Source organism: Mustelus asterias, unplaced genomic scaffold (assembly GCF_964213995.1).
Source record: "Mustelus asterias unplaced genomic scaffold, sMusAst1.hap1.1 HAP1_SCAFFOLD_1375, whole genome shotgun sequence".
In the NCBI taxonomy this organism is placed as follows: Eukaryota; Metazoa; Chordata; class Chondrichthyes; order Carcharhiniformes; family Triakidae; genus Mustelus; species Mustelus asterias.
In genome coordinates, this window is record NW_027591320.1 from 27,242 (window position 1) to 43,936 (window position 16,695).

General features: G+C 47.2%; 1 protein-coding gene across 1 annotated transcript in view; it reads right to left on the reverse strand.

Moving 5' to 3' along the window:
• The window catches only part of LOC144488210 (sorbin and SH3 domain-containing protein 1-like), a gene marked incomplete at its 3' end in the record, with an annotated part of 28,660 nt that extends 25,921 nt beyond the window's left edge, over positions 1–2,739 (reverse strand). Inside the window, exon 1 of the mRNA XM_078206237.1 lies at positions 2,561–2,739. Coding sequence (XP_078062363.1) covers positions 2,561–2,592 — 32 coding nt within the window. The remainder of the gene's footprint in view (positions 1–2,560) is intronic.
• Between the last annotated feature and the right edge of the window lie 13,956 nt (positions 2,740–16,695).

A 16,695-nucleotide genomic window follows, 5' to 3' on the forward strand; every position in this document is an offset into this window, starting at 1 on the left:
ATACCAGGGTTGGGATGTCGATTAATCCTTCCCCCAACTTTGGTCTTGTTTTTCTATCCCATTCCCTCGCAACATCAACGCTTAAAACTTTAAAGTTTATTTATTAGTGTCACAAGTAGGCTTACATGAACACTGCAATGAAGTTACTGTGAAAATCCCCTAGTTGCCACACTCCGGCACCTGTTCGGGTACACTGAGGGTCAATTTAGCACGGCCAATCCACCTAACCCGCATGTCTTTCGGACTGTGGGAGGAAACCGGAGCACCCGGAGGAAACCCACGCAGACACGGGGAGAACGTGCAGACTCCACACAGACAGTGACCCAAGCCGGGAATCGGACCCGAGTCCCTGGCGCTGTGAGGCAGCAGTGCAAACCCACTGTGCCGCCCTCATTCACTCCGCTTCCCAATTCCTCGGCCCTTATACGTCCTTTGCTCGTTAGAAACACAGCAATTTGTGAGCTGGGATCACCGTCCAGGTATGCACCCTAACACCCTTCCAAAAGTGAGCAGCTTAGGATTGCGATTAGATGTATTCCTGGAGGTTTAGTCAGCCCAATCTATCCATCTATGTAGTGCCGAGCTCCCTTTGCCAATTGGAGAGCAAAAGGACTTTTATATTTTATTTCAATATTTTTATATCTCAATAAGAGAAATGTCAAAAGAAATTTTTTTTTTAGGTATTTCTTTTAAAATGATTTTCCTCCAGGGTTGCAAACCGCAGGGCTTTGGAGACCCAGCTTCAACTCAGACCAATCTAGGTGCATTGCAGATATTTTCCCTAGGCCATGCAGGCCGCACTGGTGTGATTCTGCTCTCTTACTCTGGTCTGAAGGACTGTGCCATCCACCCCCCACGAGGCAAGAGTGGGCAACGATGGCCCATCAAGGGAGACACGTTTGAACAGGTTGATTGAGGCTGGGATTTATATCTGGGCCTACAGGTAGGCCGCACTCCCCAAGCCTAGCTGAACCATGGCAGTGGCCAGTCTGTTAGCCAGTGACAACGCCTTTCATTCCCAATCAATTACTCCCCCCTGACCTTAGCCTTAGTGATTGGTCAATGCTTGACACACCAGTCTAATGTTCACACTTTCAAAAATACTTTGATTAGTTATCCTGCTTCCTGCCCCACTCCGTGCCTTTCTACGGCCAATGCCTGTACCTCCCGTACCTCACGCAACTGGTCATTCTTCAAATGTCAGCAGCCAAACGTCAGCAAACTATTCAACTGTGGAAGCATCATGGTGAATGCTGGCGGGCTATTCGACTGCAGCGACATCACAGCCAAACCATTCCTTGACCTGAGCCAACTTTCAGATGGTCAGAAACAAGATTGTGGAGCACCAACATATCCAGCGATGGACCTTAGTTGATTTACACCTCGGCCTCCAGTTAAGCCACAGCAAAGCTCTAGGATCAAGCTTGCGATTGCGTAGGGCTCAGTAAAGCACCAAGGCAGCACCCCCCCGCACATTAGGTTAATGGCAAGACACTTACTTGACTGTTAATTTGAAAGGAGTTCCAAACGGACAAGACTGGAGACTCAATACATGTGGGACGCGCAGCGTTAGTAAACATGTCACACTGTGGGACATTGCAGCAAAACTCTGCACCCGCGCCCCCCCATTTATTTTAATACTTCAAAGGCACAATGACATTATCCAACCAGACCGAAGGAATGTAAACTAACTCTCTGATCCACAGCATGACGCCACCAATTGCAAAGCGTCTGCCAAATTTGGAAAGACATTAAGTCAAGCTAGCAGGAGCATTGTTCCCCATTCAAGGCAGGCTGCGGGGTGACGGGCAAGCTTCGACCATCAGCTCCCAGTCCATATAATCTACCCCATCAAATTGCAAATTAACCCCATCGCTCTAGACTTTGGTTCAAAAAAGCCCCACCACAAAGCAGCAGCTGTCACGTAAGCAGTTCAAACTTTAACACAAGCCACTTAGTTTAAACCATCCCCACTGACACATACTTAAAATAGCACAGAACTTCGCAAGAATATAGCTTAAGCTGCATCTTAGGTGATGCCAAAACCCTTTAAATTGGTATTTTTCAGTGCATGGAGTTTAAAGTTTATTTATTAGTGTCACAAGTAGGCTTACGTTAACACTACAATGAAGTTACTGTGAAACTCCACACTCCAGCACCTGCTCGGGTACACTAAGGGTCAATTTAGCACGGCCAACGCACCTAATCAGCGCATCTTTCAGACTGTGGGAGGAAACAGGAGCACCTGGAGGAAACCCACGCAGACACTGGGAGAACGTGCAGACTCCGCGCGGACAGTGACCCAAGCCGGGAATCGAAGCCGGGTCCCTGGCACTGTGAGGCAGCAGTGCTAAACCACTGTGCCTCCCAAAGTGATACATCCAACATAGAATCATTGACGTGTATCACCTGCGCCTTGCAATCAAACCAAAGACACCGCTCTCCTCCCCAAAAGCGAGATGGCCAAACCTTTTCCATGAAGTTGTTGCACCTTTTCTCTTTGAGACACAAGAAACAAATGCATGTTTCATCTAAACGGGAAGGGAGACCCGTTCCATACCTGGGGGCTGCTTTGCCAGTTAAAGGAGGCATTTCCTTTCCTCGTTGCAATTCTTCACTGCTTTTTAACGCGCTGTGACTTTAAATTGTCCCTGGATGCAATTAGCAGTCTCCACAGGGAGGTGTTCCACGTTCTGCCACCGCTCACTTGAATCACAGGCGATGGGATCGGAAAGATCCTGGCTGTCAGCTTTAAGTACCTCCGCTTGTCCCACCCACTGTGCTTTAATTAGCTCCATAATTCACTCCGACTCGCCGCCTCCTCACAGCGTTCCGAAGGACAGATCCCCTCAAGTATCTGAAGTGTCAAATGGCATTGTAGCCCCGTGGAGCCAAATGGGAAACGTGATCTCATGTTTTGACACAACTTCCGCACAGGGTTGAGGCTCTGATCCAGAAAGGTCTGTATGTGAATAGATTCCCAGACGTTTACAGCACTGGAGGCGGCCATTCGGCCCATCGCACCCAGGCTGGTCAACAAAGATCTGACTGCACTAATCCCACGTTCCAGCGCTTGGCCCATAACCCTGGAGGTTACAGCGGCGCAAGCGAATATCCAAATACTTCTTAAATGTTACAAGAGTTTCCTGATCGGATTGTAACCTCAACCTCACATTCCTGCCTTCCCCTGATAACCTTTCACCTCCCCTTGCTCATCAAGAATCTATGTAGCTCTCTCTCAAATTCCTGTCGACCTGTCCTGGTCCCCCCATGCCAACGCTATAGTTAAGAAAGCCCACCAATGCCTCTACTCTCTCCGAAGACGAAGGAAATTTGGCATGTCAGCTAGGACTCTCACCAACTTTTACAGATGCACCATAGAAAGCATTGGTGCAAGTAATTGGTACCAAATAAACCTGTTGGACTTTAACCTGGTGTTGTTAGACTTCTTACTGTGTTTACACCATTGGTGGTACAGCCTTCTCCCATCATGCCCTGCGCTCTGGAACTTACCACAAAATTCGCCCTCCACCCCCATTGCCCATCCCCCACAACAAATGATATCTCCCCCAAATCTCTCTCCAGTTCAAACCCCTTTGATCCCATAAGATTCACCTATCCCAAACTCTGGCCCAATTCTGTGCGGGCATCTATATTCCTCTCCCACTCCCCAAGACAGTTTGAGCCCGGTGTTACGATACAGTTATCAATGGACTTTGCTCCATCGTATCTGGGTCACAAGGGGTGGGAGGGTGGAGGGGGCACATATTGTCTGGACTCAGGGTTGGTTTGTAAATGGAAGTTATTGCGTTGCACAATCAGGGCCACAGTGCTGGAGATAGACAGACGGGCACCTCTAAAATATCTTTAATGGCCCCAAGGGAGGTAGTGGTGTTGCTGCTGGACCAGTAACCCAGAGACCCAGGGTAATGGACCCGGGTTCAAATCCCACCATGGCAGATGGTGAAGTTTCGAGTTCAATAAAAATGTGGAATTAAAAGTCGACTGATGACCATGAAACCATTGTCGATTGTCGGAAAAACCCTTCTGGTTCACTAATGTCCTTTAGGGAAGGAAATCTGCCGTCCTTACCCGGTCTGGCCTACATGTGACTCCAGAGCCACAGCAATGTGGTTGACTCTTAAATGCTCTCAGGAATGGGCAATAAATGCTGACCCAGTCAGCGATGCCTACATTCCCTGAATGAATCCATTGACTCTACACTTCCCACTGCCTCGGAAAAGCAGCCAGCATAATCAAAGACCCCACGCACCCCGGACATTCTCTCTTCCACGTTCTTCCGTCGGGAAAAAGGTACAAAAGTCTGAAATCATGTACAATCGACTCAAGCACAGCTTCTTCCCTGATGTCATGAGATTTTTGAATGGTCCTATCATACATTAAACTGATCTTTCTCGACACCCTAGCTATGACTGTAACACTACATTCTGCACCCGCTCCTTTCCTTAAGACCACAAGATATAGGAGAAAAACTAGGCCATTCGGCCCATTGAGTCTGCTCCGCCATTCGATCATGGCTAATAGGTTTCCCAATCCCATTCTCCCACTTATTTCCCCATATCCCTTGATCCTTTGCCCCTATGTACTCTATGAATGGTATGTTTTGTCTATTTGGCGCGCAAGAACAATACTTTTCACTATGTTAATACATGTGACAATAATAAAATCAAATCAAATTTTAAAAAAGGATGTCCCAAACCATTTTACAATTAACACCGTGCTACGTAAAATCAAACACAATCCACTCACAGTGAGGTCCCATCAACATGAGATAAGGAGCAGTTAATGTGTTTCCCTGATGTTGATCGTGAGGTTAAAACTGGCCTGCACAGCAAGGTCTTCTTCAGTAAAGTGCCGAGGAAAGTTCCTTTAAGAGGGTCGCCCAAAAGCCAACACCTCCGAGAGTGTTGCACCCCCCTCATTACTGCGCTGGGATAATGGTCTGGATTACACCTCTGAGTCATACAGCATTACAGCACAGAAACAGGCCATTCGGCCCAACTAGTCCATGCCAGCCATGGTGTCCTCCCAGCCAATCCCAATTGCCCACGTTTGACCCATATCCCTCTAACCCTTTCCCACCCATCTACTTATCCAAATGCATTTTAAATGTTGCTATTGTAACTGCCTCAACCACTTTCTCTGGCAGCTCATTCCATATCCGCACCACCCTCTGTGTGAAGTTGCCCCTCAGGTCCCTTTTAAATCTTTCCCCTCTCACCTTAAACCTGTGCCCTCTAGTTTTCAACTCCCCTTCCCTGGGAAAAAGACTATGTGCGTTCATCCTATCGATGCCCCTCATGATTTTAGCACCTCAATAAGGTCACCTCTCATTCTCCTACATTCAAAGGAACAAATTCTTGGGAGAGTTTAAAGTTTATTTATTGGTGTCACAAGTAAGCTTACATTAACACTGCAATGAAGTTACTGTGAAAATCCCCTAGTCGCCACACTCCTGTTCGGGTACACTGAGGGAGAATTTAGCATGGCCAATGCACCCTAACCAGCACGTCTTTCGGACTGTGGGTGGAAATCGGAGCACCCGGAGGAAACCCACGCAGACACGGGGAGAATGTGCAGACTCCACACAGTGACCCAAGCCGGGAATTGAACCCAAGTCCCTGGATCTGTGAGGCAGCAGCGCTAACCACTGTGCCACCGCACTGCCCCAAGTGAATCGAAGCAACAACCCTCTGACACAAAGCGAGTGGCACTGTGGAATGCCACTACTGATTAATGACTTTGATACTCACACTTCAGGGAGATATCAAGAGAGGGAAAATAAAAAGCTAGCCAAGGCAAGTAGCTGCACTGAGCACACACTCCATTCACTACATGACATCTAATCCTGTGGCATTTCGACAAGAGTAAACACACTACATATAGAACATTCTGGAAGAGAACATCTAAAGGGCACCATCTTCTGTGGAAAAACTATTTGCCAAACATTTCTTCCGTGTGAGGAGGGAGATAAGGGAGGGGGAAAAATAAATCGGGTGTCCCCTTTCCGAGCAGTGAGCTCACACGATAACAAAACACACACACAGCTTTCCGAGGATTGGTCCAAGATTCCGGACCAAGGTGGGGCACAATCTCCAAATTTAGACCCAGGCCGTTGAGAAGCGAGATCAGGAAGTGAATTCCCTCTTCAGGGAAAGAGGGACGCAGACACTCGGAATTCTCCCCCCTCACAACCCCGACCCACCCCCCCCCCCAAAAAAAATATATTGTGCACAACTGGGACTGTTAATTCAAGGAGGTTGACAGATTTTTAGAATCATAGAATCCCCATCATGTACAATGAGGCCATTCAGCCCATCAGGTCTGCACCATCTCCCCAACAGAGCATTTTACCCAGGCCCTATACCCTACGTATTTACCCAACTAATCCCCTGAACCTACACATCTTGAGACACTAAGGGGAAATTTAGCATGGCCAGTCCACCTAACCTGCACATCTTTGGAGTGTGGGAGGAAATGGGAGTATCCGGAGGAAACCCACGCAGAACAAGCAATGTCCGCACGGATACCCAAGGCCGGAATTGAACCTGGGTCCCTGGCACTGCGAGACATCTGCGCTAACCACTGTGCCACCCATATAAAAAAATGAAGCAAAGTGAATGGAGTTGAGGTACAGGTCACTAATTAAACAGATTTGATGGGCTGAATGGCCTACTCTTATTCCTATAATCTGTGCCTTTAAAAAAAAATACATCAAAGGCTTTGGGTAGGCTCTCACTCATAAAGCAAACACACCAGGTCCAGGATTAAGCACAGGATCTTTGTGCCGGATCATCTATCAACTCCAAGCCCATCACCACTCTCTTGTGTCAGCTGTAAACACCTCAAATGCCCGACGCAGCGAGCATTCATCACAACTAGTTGGGGAGGGATGTCGAAACGCTCGAAAGAAGCCACCTCGGAAAAGTACCACTAAACTGACCCAGCTGCTTCGAGGCAGAATTGCCCCCATTCTCAACAGTGTACTGCAGCTCAAACGTAACCTTGAAACATACTTGCAGCAGAGGGGTTCCACCAAAATCCCAGCACGTCCCAGCCTGTGCTGAAGACAGACCCAGCATTCAACATTTATTTATTAGTGTCACAAGCAGGCTTACATTAACACTGCAATGAAGTTTTACTGTGAAAATCCCCTAGTCGTCACACTACGGTGCCTGTTCGGGTACACTGAGGGAGAATTTGGCATGGCCAATGCACCTAAACAGCACGTCTTTTGGACTGTGGGAGGAAACCGGAGCACCCGGAGGAAACCCACACAGACACGGGGAGAACGTGCAGACTCCGCACAGACCCAAGCTGGGAATCGAACCCGGGTCCCTGGCGCTGTGAGGCAGCAGTGCTAACCACTGTGCCACTTTGCAATTTAACACACCCAAAAATGCAATTTGCAGCCGTGTTACTGAAGGGAGAGGAAAGTGCGTGCATTGAAGCTACAACATCTATTTTCGGACATGGATTTAGATTCTTTAGTCTTCATTTATTGCATTTTCCAACATTCTAATTGTCTCTTTCAGGCCAAATGTATTCTCTCCTGGGTAGGTTACAAATAAAAGTAGCCCTAGCGATTTTAAATACAACTTTACAAGGTCTGCACCCTTTCATTGGAAATCCAACCCCAGATAAAGCACATTATCTGAACCTGCAGTAACCTCGGCTGGTACCACAGTCTACATGTTACGATCCGGAATGCAGAAAAGATTTACTAGGATGCTACCGGGACTTGATGGCTTGGGTTATAAGGAGAGGCTGGATAGACTGGGACTTTTTTCTCTGGAGCGTAGGAGGCTGAGGGATGATCTTACAAGAAGTCTATAAAATAATGAGAGGTATAGATCAGCTGGATAATCAATATCTTTTCCCAAAGGTAGGGGAGTCTAAAACTAGAGGGCATAGGATTAAGGTGAGAGGGGAGAGATACAAAAAGGTTCAGAGGGGCAATGTTTACACACACAGGGTGGTGAGTGTCTGGAACAAGCTGCAGGTACAATTATGTCTTTTAAAAAGCATTTTAGACAGTTACATGAGTAAGATGGGTATAGAGGGATATGGGCCAAATGCGGGCAATTGGCACTAGCTTAGTGGTTAAAAAAAAAATAGGCGGCATGGACAAGTTGGGCCGAAGGGCTTGTTTCCATGCTGTAAACCTCAATGACTTATGGTGGAAGCAGATACAACAGTTACTTTCAAAAAGGGGTTTGGTCAATAATTTAAGTCGAAAAAAAACTTGCCAGGCTAAACAGCAGGAGCATGGAACTAACTGGACAGTCCTTTCAAAGAGCCAGCACAGACAAATAGAATACCTACAGTGCACGAGGTGGCCATTCAGCCCATCGAGTCTGCACCAACCACAATCCCACCCAGGCCCTATCCCCATAATCCTTGCTAATCCCCCTGACACTGAGGGAGAATTTAGCATGGCCAATACACCTAACCTGCACATCTTTGGACTGTGGGAGGAAACTGGAGCACCCGGAGGAAACCCACATGGACACGGGGAGAACATGCAGACTCCACACAGTCATCTAAAGCCAGAATCAAACCGAGGACCCTGGTGCTGTGTGAGGCAGCAGTGCTAATCACTGTCCCACCCAAGACAATGAGCTGAACGCCTCCTTCTGGCACATCATTCTAAAGATTAATAAAATGTATCTGTGCTTGTCCCAAACCTGCAGCTGTTGTGGTATTGAGGGTATGGCGATTTAATTATTTTTAAACAGATTCGGAATAGATAAGGGAATGTTGATATTGGGTGAAAGGAGAACTGGTGGAGTTTTTTGAGGAAGTGACAAAAACGGTTGATGAAGGAAGGGCCGTGGATGTCGTCTATATGGATTTCAGTAAGGCATTTGACAAAGTCCCACATGGCAGGTTGATTAAGAAGGTTAAGGCTCATGGGATACAAGGAGAAGTGGCTAGATGGATGGAGAACTGGCTTGGCCATAGGAGACAGAGGGTAGTGGTCAAAGGATCTTTTTCCGGCTGGAGGTCTGTGACCAGTGGTGTTCCGCAGGGCTCTGTACTGGGACCTCTGCTATTTGTGATATATATAAATGATTTGGAAGAAGGTGTAACTGGTGTAATCAGCAAGTTTGCGGATGACACGAAGATGGCTGGACTTGCGGATAGCGAAGAGCATTGTCAGGCAATACAGCAGGATATAGATAGGCTGGAAAATTGGGCGGAGAGGTGGCAGATGGAGTTTAATCTGTATAAATGCGAAGTGATGCATTTTGGAAGAAATAATGTAGGGAGGAGTTATACAATAAATGGCAGAGTCATCAGGAGTATAGAAACACAGAGGGACCTAGGTGTGCAAGTCCACAAATCCTTGAAGGTGGCAACACAGGTGGAGAAGGTGGTGAAGAAGGCATATGGTATGCTTGCCTTTATAGTACGGGGTATAGAGTATAAAAGCCGGAGTCTGATGATGCAGCTGTATAGAACGCTGGTTAGGCCACATTTGGAGCACCTCATCCAGTTCTGGTCGCCGCACTACCAGAAGGACGTGGAGGCGTTAGAGAGAGTGCAGAGAAGGTTTACCAGGATGTTGCCTGGTATGGAGGGTCTTAGCTATGAGGAGAGATTGGGTAAACTGGGGTTGTTCTCCCTGGAAAGACGGAGAATGAGGGGAGATCTAATAGAGGTGTACAAGATTATGAAGGGGATAGATAGGGTGAACGGTGGGAAGCTTTTTCCCAGATCAGAAGTGACGTTCACGAGGGGTCACGGGCTCAAGGTGAGAGGGGCGAAGTATAACTCAGATATTAGAGGAATGTTTTTTACACAGAGGGTGGTGGGGGCCTGGAATGCGCTGCCAAGTAGGGTGGTGGAGGCAGGCACGCTGACATCGTTTAAGACTTACCTGGATAGTCACATGAGCAGTCTGGGAATGGAGGGATACAAACGATTGGTCTAGTTGGACCAAGGAGCGGCACAGGCTTGGAGGGCCGAAGGGCCTGTTTCCTGTGCTGTACTGTTCTTTGTTAGAACCATAGAACCATTGAAAATTACAGCTCAGAAACAGGCCTTTTGGCCCCTCTTGTCTGTGCCGAACCATTTTATGCCTAGTCACACTGACCTGCACTTGGACCATATCCCTCCACACCCCTCTCATCCATGATCCCGTCCAAGTTTTTCTTAAATATTAAAAGTGACCCCGCATTTACCACTTTTATCCGGCAGCTCATTCCACACTCCCACCACTCTCTGCGTGAAGAAGCCCCCCCCTAATATTCCCTTTAAACTTTTCTCCTTTCACCCTTAACCCATGCCCTCTGGTTTTTTTCTCCCCTAGCCTCAGCGGAAAAAGCCTGCTTGCATTCACTCTATCTATACCCATCAAAATCTTATACACCTCTATCAAATCTCCCCTCAATCTTCTACGCTCCAGGGAATAAAGTCCCAACCTATTCAATCTCTCTCTGTAACTCAGCTTCTCAAGTCCCGGCAACATCCTTGTGAACCTTCTCTGCACTCTTTCAATCTTATTTACATCCTTCCTGTAACTAGGTGACCAAAACTGTACACAATACTCCAAATTCGGCCTCATCAATGCCTTATATAACCTTACCATAACACTCCAACTTTTCTACTCGATACTCCGATTTATAAAGGCCAATGTACCAAAGGCACTCTTTACGACCCTATCCACCTGTGACGTCACTTTTAGGGAACTCTGTACCTGTATTCCCAGATCCCTCTGTTCAACTGCACTCTTCAGAGTCCTACCATTTACCCTGTACGTTCTTCTTTGGTTTGTCCTTCCAAAGTGCAATATCTCACACTTGTCTGCGTTAAATTCCATTTGCCATTTTTCAGCCCATTTTTCTAGTTGGTCCAAATCCCTCTGCAAGCTTTGAAAACCTTCCTCACTGTCCACTACACCTCCAATCTTTGTATCATCAGCAAACTTGCTGATCCAATTTACCACATTATCATCCAGATCATTGATATAGATGACAAACAACAATGGACCCAACACCGATCCCTGCGGCACACCACTAGTCACAGGCCTCCACTCAGAGAAGCAATCCTCCACAACCACTCTCTGGCTTCTTCCATTGAGCCAGTGTCTTATCCAATTTACTACCTCCCCATGTATACCCAGCGACTGAACCTTCCTAACTAACCTCCCATGAGGGACCTTGTCAAAGGCCTTGCTGAAATCCAGGTAGACAACATCCACCACCTTCCCTTCATCCACTTTCCTGGTAACCTCCTCGAAAAACTCTAATAGATTGGTCAAACATGACCTACCACCCACAAAGCCATGTTGACTCTCCCTAATAAGTCCCTGTCTATCCAAATATTTGTAGATCCTATCCCTTATCACACCTTCCAATAACTTGCCCACCACCGACGTCAAACTTACTGGCCGATAATTTCCCGGATTTCTTTTGGAACCTTTTTTAAACAACGGAACAACATGAGCCACCCTCCAATCATCCGGCACCTCCCCCGTGAATACTGACATTTTAAATATGTCTGCCAGGGCCCCTGCAAGTTCAACACTAGCTTCCCTCAAGGTCCGTGGGAATACCCTGTCCGGTCCTGGGGATTTATCCACTCTGATTTGCCTCAAGACAGCGAGCACCTCCTCCCCTTTAATCTGTAAAGGTTCCATGGCCTCCCTACCAGTTTGCCCTATTTCCGTAGACTCTATGCCCGTTTCCTCAGTAAATACGGATGCGAAAAAACCATTTAGTATCTCCCCCATCTCTTTTGGTTCCATACACAGTGTACCACTCTGGTCTTCAAGAGGACCAATTTTATCCCTCACTATCCTTTTGCTCCGAACATACCTATAGAAGCTCTTTGGATTTTCCTTCGCTCTGTCTGCCAAAGCAACCTCATGTCTTCTTTTAGCCCTCCTGATTTCCCTCTTAAGTAGCTTCTTGCACTTTTTATACTCCTCGAGCATCTGATCTGTTCCTTGCTGCCTGTACATTTCATACAACTCTCTCTTCCTCTTAATCAGTGTGACAATCTCCCTCGAGAACCAAGGTTCCTTATTCCTATTTACTTTGCCTTTAATCCTGACAGGAACATACAAACTCTGCACTCTCAAAATTTCTCCTTTGAAGTCCTCCCACTTTCCATTTACATCCTTCCCAGAGAACAGCCTGTGCCAATCCACACTTCCCAGGTCCCTTCTCATTTCATCAAATTTGGCCTTTTTCCAGTTCAGAACTTCAACCCGAGGACCAGATCTATCCTTATCCACGATCAGGTTGAAACTAATGGCATTATGATCACTGGATCCAAAGTGTTCCCTCACACTCACATCCATCACCTGCCCTAACTCATTTCCCAATAGGAGATCCAATATCGCATCCTCTCTAGTTGGCACCTCTATATACTGTTGTAGAAAATTCTCCTGAACACATTTTACAAACTCTACCCCGTCTAAACCTTTAACAGTATGCGAGTCCCAATCTATATGTGGAAAATTAAAATCCCCTACTATCACAACTTTGTGTTTCTTGCAGTTGTCAGCTATCTGTCCGCTGATTTGCTCCTCCAGTTCTTGCTGACTATTGGGTGGTCTATAATACAAGCCCATTAATGTGGTCATACCTTTCCTGTTTCTCAGCTCCACCCATAGGGCCTCTGTAGACAAGCTCCCTAATCTATCCTGCCTGAGTACCGCTGTAACTTGTTCTTGTTCTTTGTATTTGGTTTCTCAAGTGCCATGTCCTCTTTAGATACTGAACAAGTTATTCCTGTCCAGACGACCTTAAATCACAAAATGAAATACTACACAAGATGCAGGAGGCACAGTGGGTAATGTCCCTGCCCCCGACCTAGAAGCTTTGGGTTTGAGTCCCACCCCAGGACTTAATGGCCAAGTTTATAACTCGGGCAAACAGGTCGAGTGCCAACTTGTAAATCCTTCCAACACACGCCAATAGCAGGTGGTAAGAATTGGAGCTTCGAATATCACTATTCATAGCTCCAGATTACAATAACATGCCTGAAGAAGTGTCAGGTGTCACAGCAATTCAGACTTCTTTCTTGGAGAGCCGGTCGGTTGGATGGTCTGTCCGGATCAGACTGGTGCCTCCATCCTGGGTGGGGTTCAATCCCCATTTTGGCTGGGTTGGTTTAAGGACCAGCTGTCTCCTTGCCCTATCCATGGTGATGTGGGTTAGACCCGACTTCCGACGGACAGTTGAAGACGATGGCAATGAACTAGGTACGTGGCACAGTTTGATCCCACTCGTCTGGGTTTGTTTTCCATCTTCCTCATCTCACACTATCCCTGGAGCCCTCCATTCACTTCTCCACCTCCCCTGAAACGGATCCATGCTGTTCACTTCAAACGCTCCCCATGGGAGTGAGGTCCACATTCTCACCACTCTCTGGGTAAAGAGGTATAGGAAATAGGGGCAGGAGAAGGCCATTTCGCCCTTCGAGCCTACTCTACCATTCAATATCATGGTGGCACAGCGGGTCAGCACTGTTGCCTCACTGTGCCAGGGACCCGAGTTCGATTCCTGGCTTGGGTCACTGTCTCTGCAGAGTTTGCATGTTCTTCCCATGTCTGCGTGGGTTTCCTCCAGGTGCTCCGGTTTCCTCCCACAGTCCATAGATGTGCAAGTTAAGTGGATTGGCCATGCTAAATTGCCCCTTAGTGTCCAAAGATGTATAGGTTAGTTGAATTAGCCACAGTAAATTGCCCCTTAGTGTCCCAAGATGTGTAGGTTGTTTGGGGGGGGGGGGGGAATTAGTGGAGTAAATAAGTGGGGTTACAGGGATAGGGCCTGCTTTAGATGCTCTGTCAGAGAGCTGGTGCAGACTCGATGGGCCGAATGGCCTCTTTCTGCACTGTAGGGCTTCTATGATGCTGGGGCTGATCCTCCATCTCAATGCCACATTCCCGCTTTCTTCCCCTGTCCCTTGATGCAATTAAAATCTAAAAATCCTTCCGAATTCCCGACCGGATTTCTCAGTGACGGTCTTATGTTGACGACCTCTAGTTATGCTCTTCCCCACACGAGGAAATATTCTCTCCGTGTCCACTCCATCAAAACCATTCATCATTTTAAAGACCTCAATCAGGCTACCTTTCAGCTTTTTCCTAGAGAATAGATGCAGCCTTTACATTCTTTCCCAATATGTGTTACCCATATCTTCCTCACACCACCCGTAAAGTCCCTGCACCCTCTCCAGTGCCCCCATATCCTTGTTATAATATGGTGATCAGAACAGCACAAAGTGCATTCTAACCAAGATCCGATACAGGTTTAGCAATGACAGGTTTACAATGACGTCCCTATTTTTCTATCTTATCCCTCCAGCAATAAAACTCGGTGATTAATTTGTTTTACTGGAGATAACTGGTAATGGCTGGAGATAATTTCCGATGAATTTTTTTTTTAAAGTTTCATTCAGCATCCATCTGTTCCGGATTCTGATTCCTACTTCTGGTAAAAACGGGAGAACAATGTACAAACACATTAAACGTCTGCCTATTTTCGCCGCCATTGTTCTCGCTGCGTCTATTAAATGCTCGCTTGCTTGGAGTGGAAATAAAAACGCTGCTTGTTCGAGAGCAGAATGAATGAGCAGAATTTTCTACCAATCAAACATGGCAAAGGCCGAAGCCACACCAGAGCCCACCATCCCCCCCCCTCCCCCCCCTCAACCCAACTCCCTCCCCCTCAGTGTCCCGGGATGAATCACTGTTGACAAAACTTTGGCCTTCTTTTTGGCCCTGGGTGGAGTTGGAGTTGCCTACCCCATCCACCCCCCCTGCCCCACATCCCCCCCCCAATCCCCCCTGCCCCACATCTCCCCCCCCCCTCACATCTCCTCCCCCCCCCCCCCCCCCCCTCAATCACCAAGACTTTCACCTCCGTGGCTGTGCCTTCAGCCGCCTCGGCCCGAGGCTTCATGATTCTCACCTTCCTGTAAGGCGCTCCCTTAAAACCTTCCACTTTGACTTGAGGATTTTGGTTACTGTCCCCGATACCTCCCGTTAGGTTGTGGTGGTAAATCCTGTTCGATAAAACTCCTATGAAATGCTTTGGTGGGTTTTACTACCTTCGAGGTGCTGTAAAATTATATCATGAAGGCCTCACCTTCTCAACCTTGCCCCTTGCCTGAGGTGTGGTGACCCTCAGTTTAAATTGCCACTAATCAGCTCTCTCCCTCAAAGGAGAAAGCATCCTATGGTCATCTGGGACTATGGCGACTTTATCTTTTATATAAATATACAGAAGTCAGAGTGATAACAGCACACAAAAGGCCCTTTGGCTCATCGAGTCTGCACTGATAATAACGACCACTAAAGTCGCGCTAATCCCATTTTCCTGCACTTGTCCCATATCCTTGAATGTTATGATATTCCAAGTGCTCATCCAAATATTTTTTTAATGTTTCCGGTCTCCACTATCTTCCCAGGCAGTGCATTCCAGATTCCCACCACCCATGGAATATAAAAGTCTTTTCTCAAATCCCCTCTAAATCTCCTGCCCCTCACCCTAAAACTGTGCCCCCTTGTGACTGACCCCCTCAACCAAGGAGAACAGCTGCTTCCTGTTCACTCTGTCCATAGCCCTCATAATCCGACTCCCCCCCCCCTCAGCCTTCTCGGCTCTAGAGAAAACAATCCAAGCCTATCCCATCTCTCCTTATAGCTCAAATGCTCCGTCCCAGGCAACATCCTGGTGAACCTCCTCTGAACCCATTCTAGTGCTATCACATCCTTCCTACAGTGAGGTGAGCAGAACTGCACACAGTACTCCAGCTGCGGCAGGTCAGTTTAGCTCAGTTGGCTGGATGGCTGGTTTGAGATGCAGAGCAACACCGACAGCGCAGGTTCAATCCCCGCACTAGCCGAGGTTATTCATGCTCCTCAGTGAACCGGAGGTTAAATCACCACCAAGTACTCTCCCCCTCAAAGGGTGTGGTCATTAGGGACTTTACCTTCATATCAATGCAACTAACTGTTGTAACAAGCATAGACAACTAAAGTGGATGCAAATCGCAGGGGCTGTGGGAGCTAAATATTATGATTAAGCTATAAAATTATTATAGTGACTAATTGTTACCCTGCATTTCCCTGTAGAGTTTACCTATTAATATGGATGATGTGGACTCTCCCACAGACACTGCACAATAACTAAAGGGACCTCAGCCACTAGGTGATATACAACCCTGTGCCGCTTGGATAATCTCCCAGATCGGGGATCTCACTGTCATTTTTCACATGAAGTAAAAGTTCTTGTCACTGCAGTCCTTCACTCCACCCTTCTGATTACTCAACCATCATTGAGTGCAAGGGACAGAATAATGAATTAACAGCAGGGTTTACCTCCCTGTTTTCACTGCCCTGAATATCTCTGTGAAAAAAGCTGTGAGTGCAGTGCTGCTATGCATCATTAACAAACACGGCAGCGCTGTATAGTGACTCTTTGCTTCCCCACTGAGCTACGCCAACATGACCTTCAGGTAGCAAGGCAGTTACCGGACAACAGGTCAGAGGGGGAGCTACGAGGGATAGTGGCTTCGAACAGAAAACAATGACCAAAATCGCTCTGTACTTAATACTGGATTATTCTCCCCAGTAAACGACAACAAGTCTCCACTCAACTCAGAAATAAACCTTTACCATCCAACAATAGTTTCCTGCTCCTGCTTTTTAAAAAA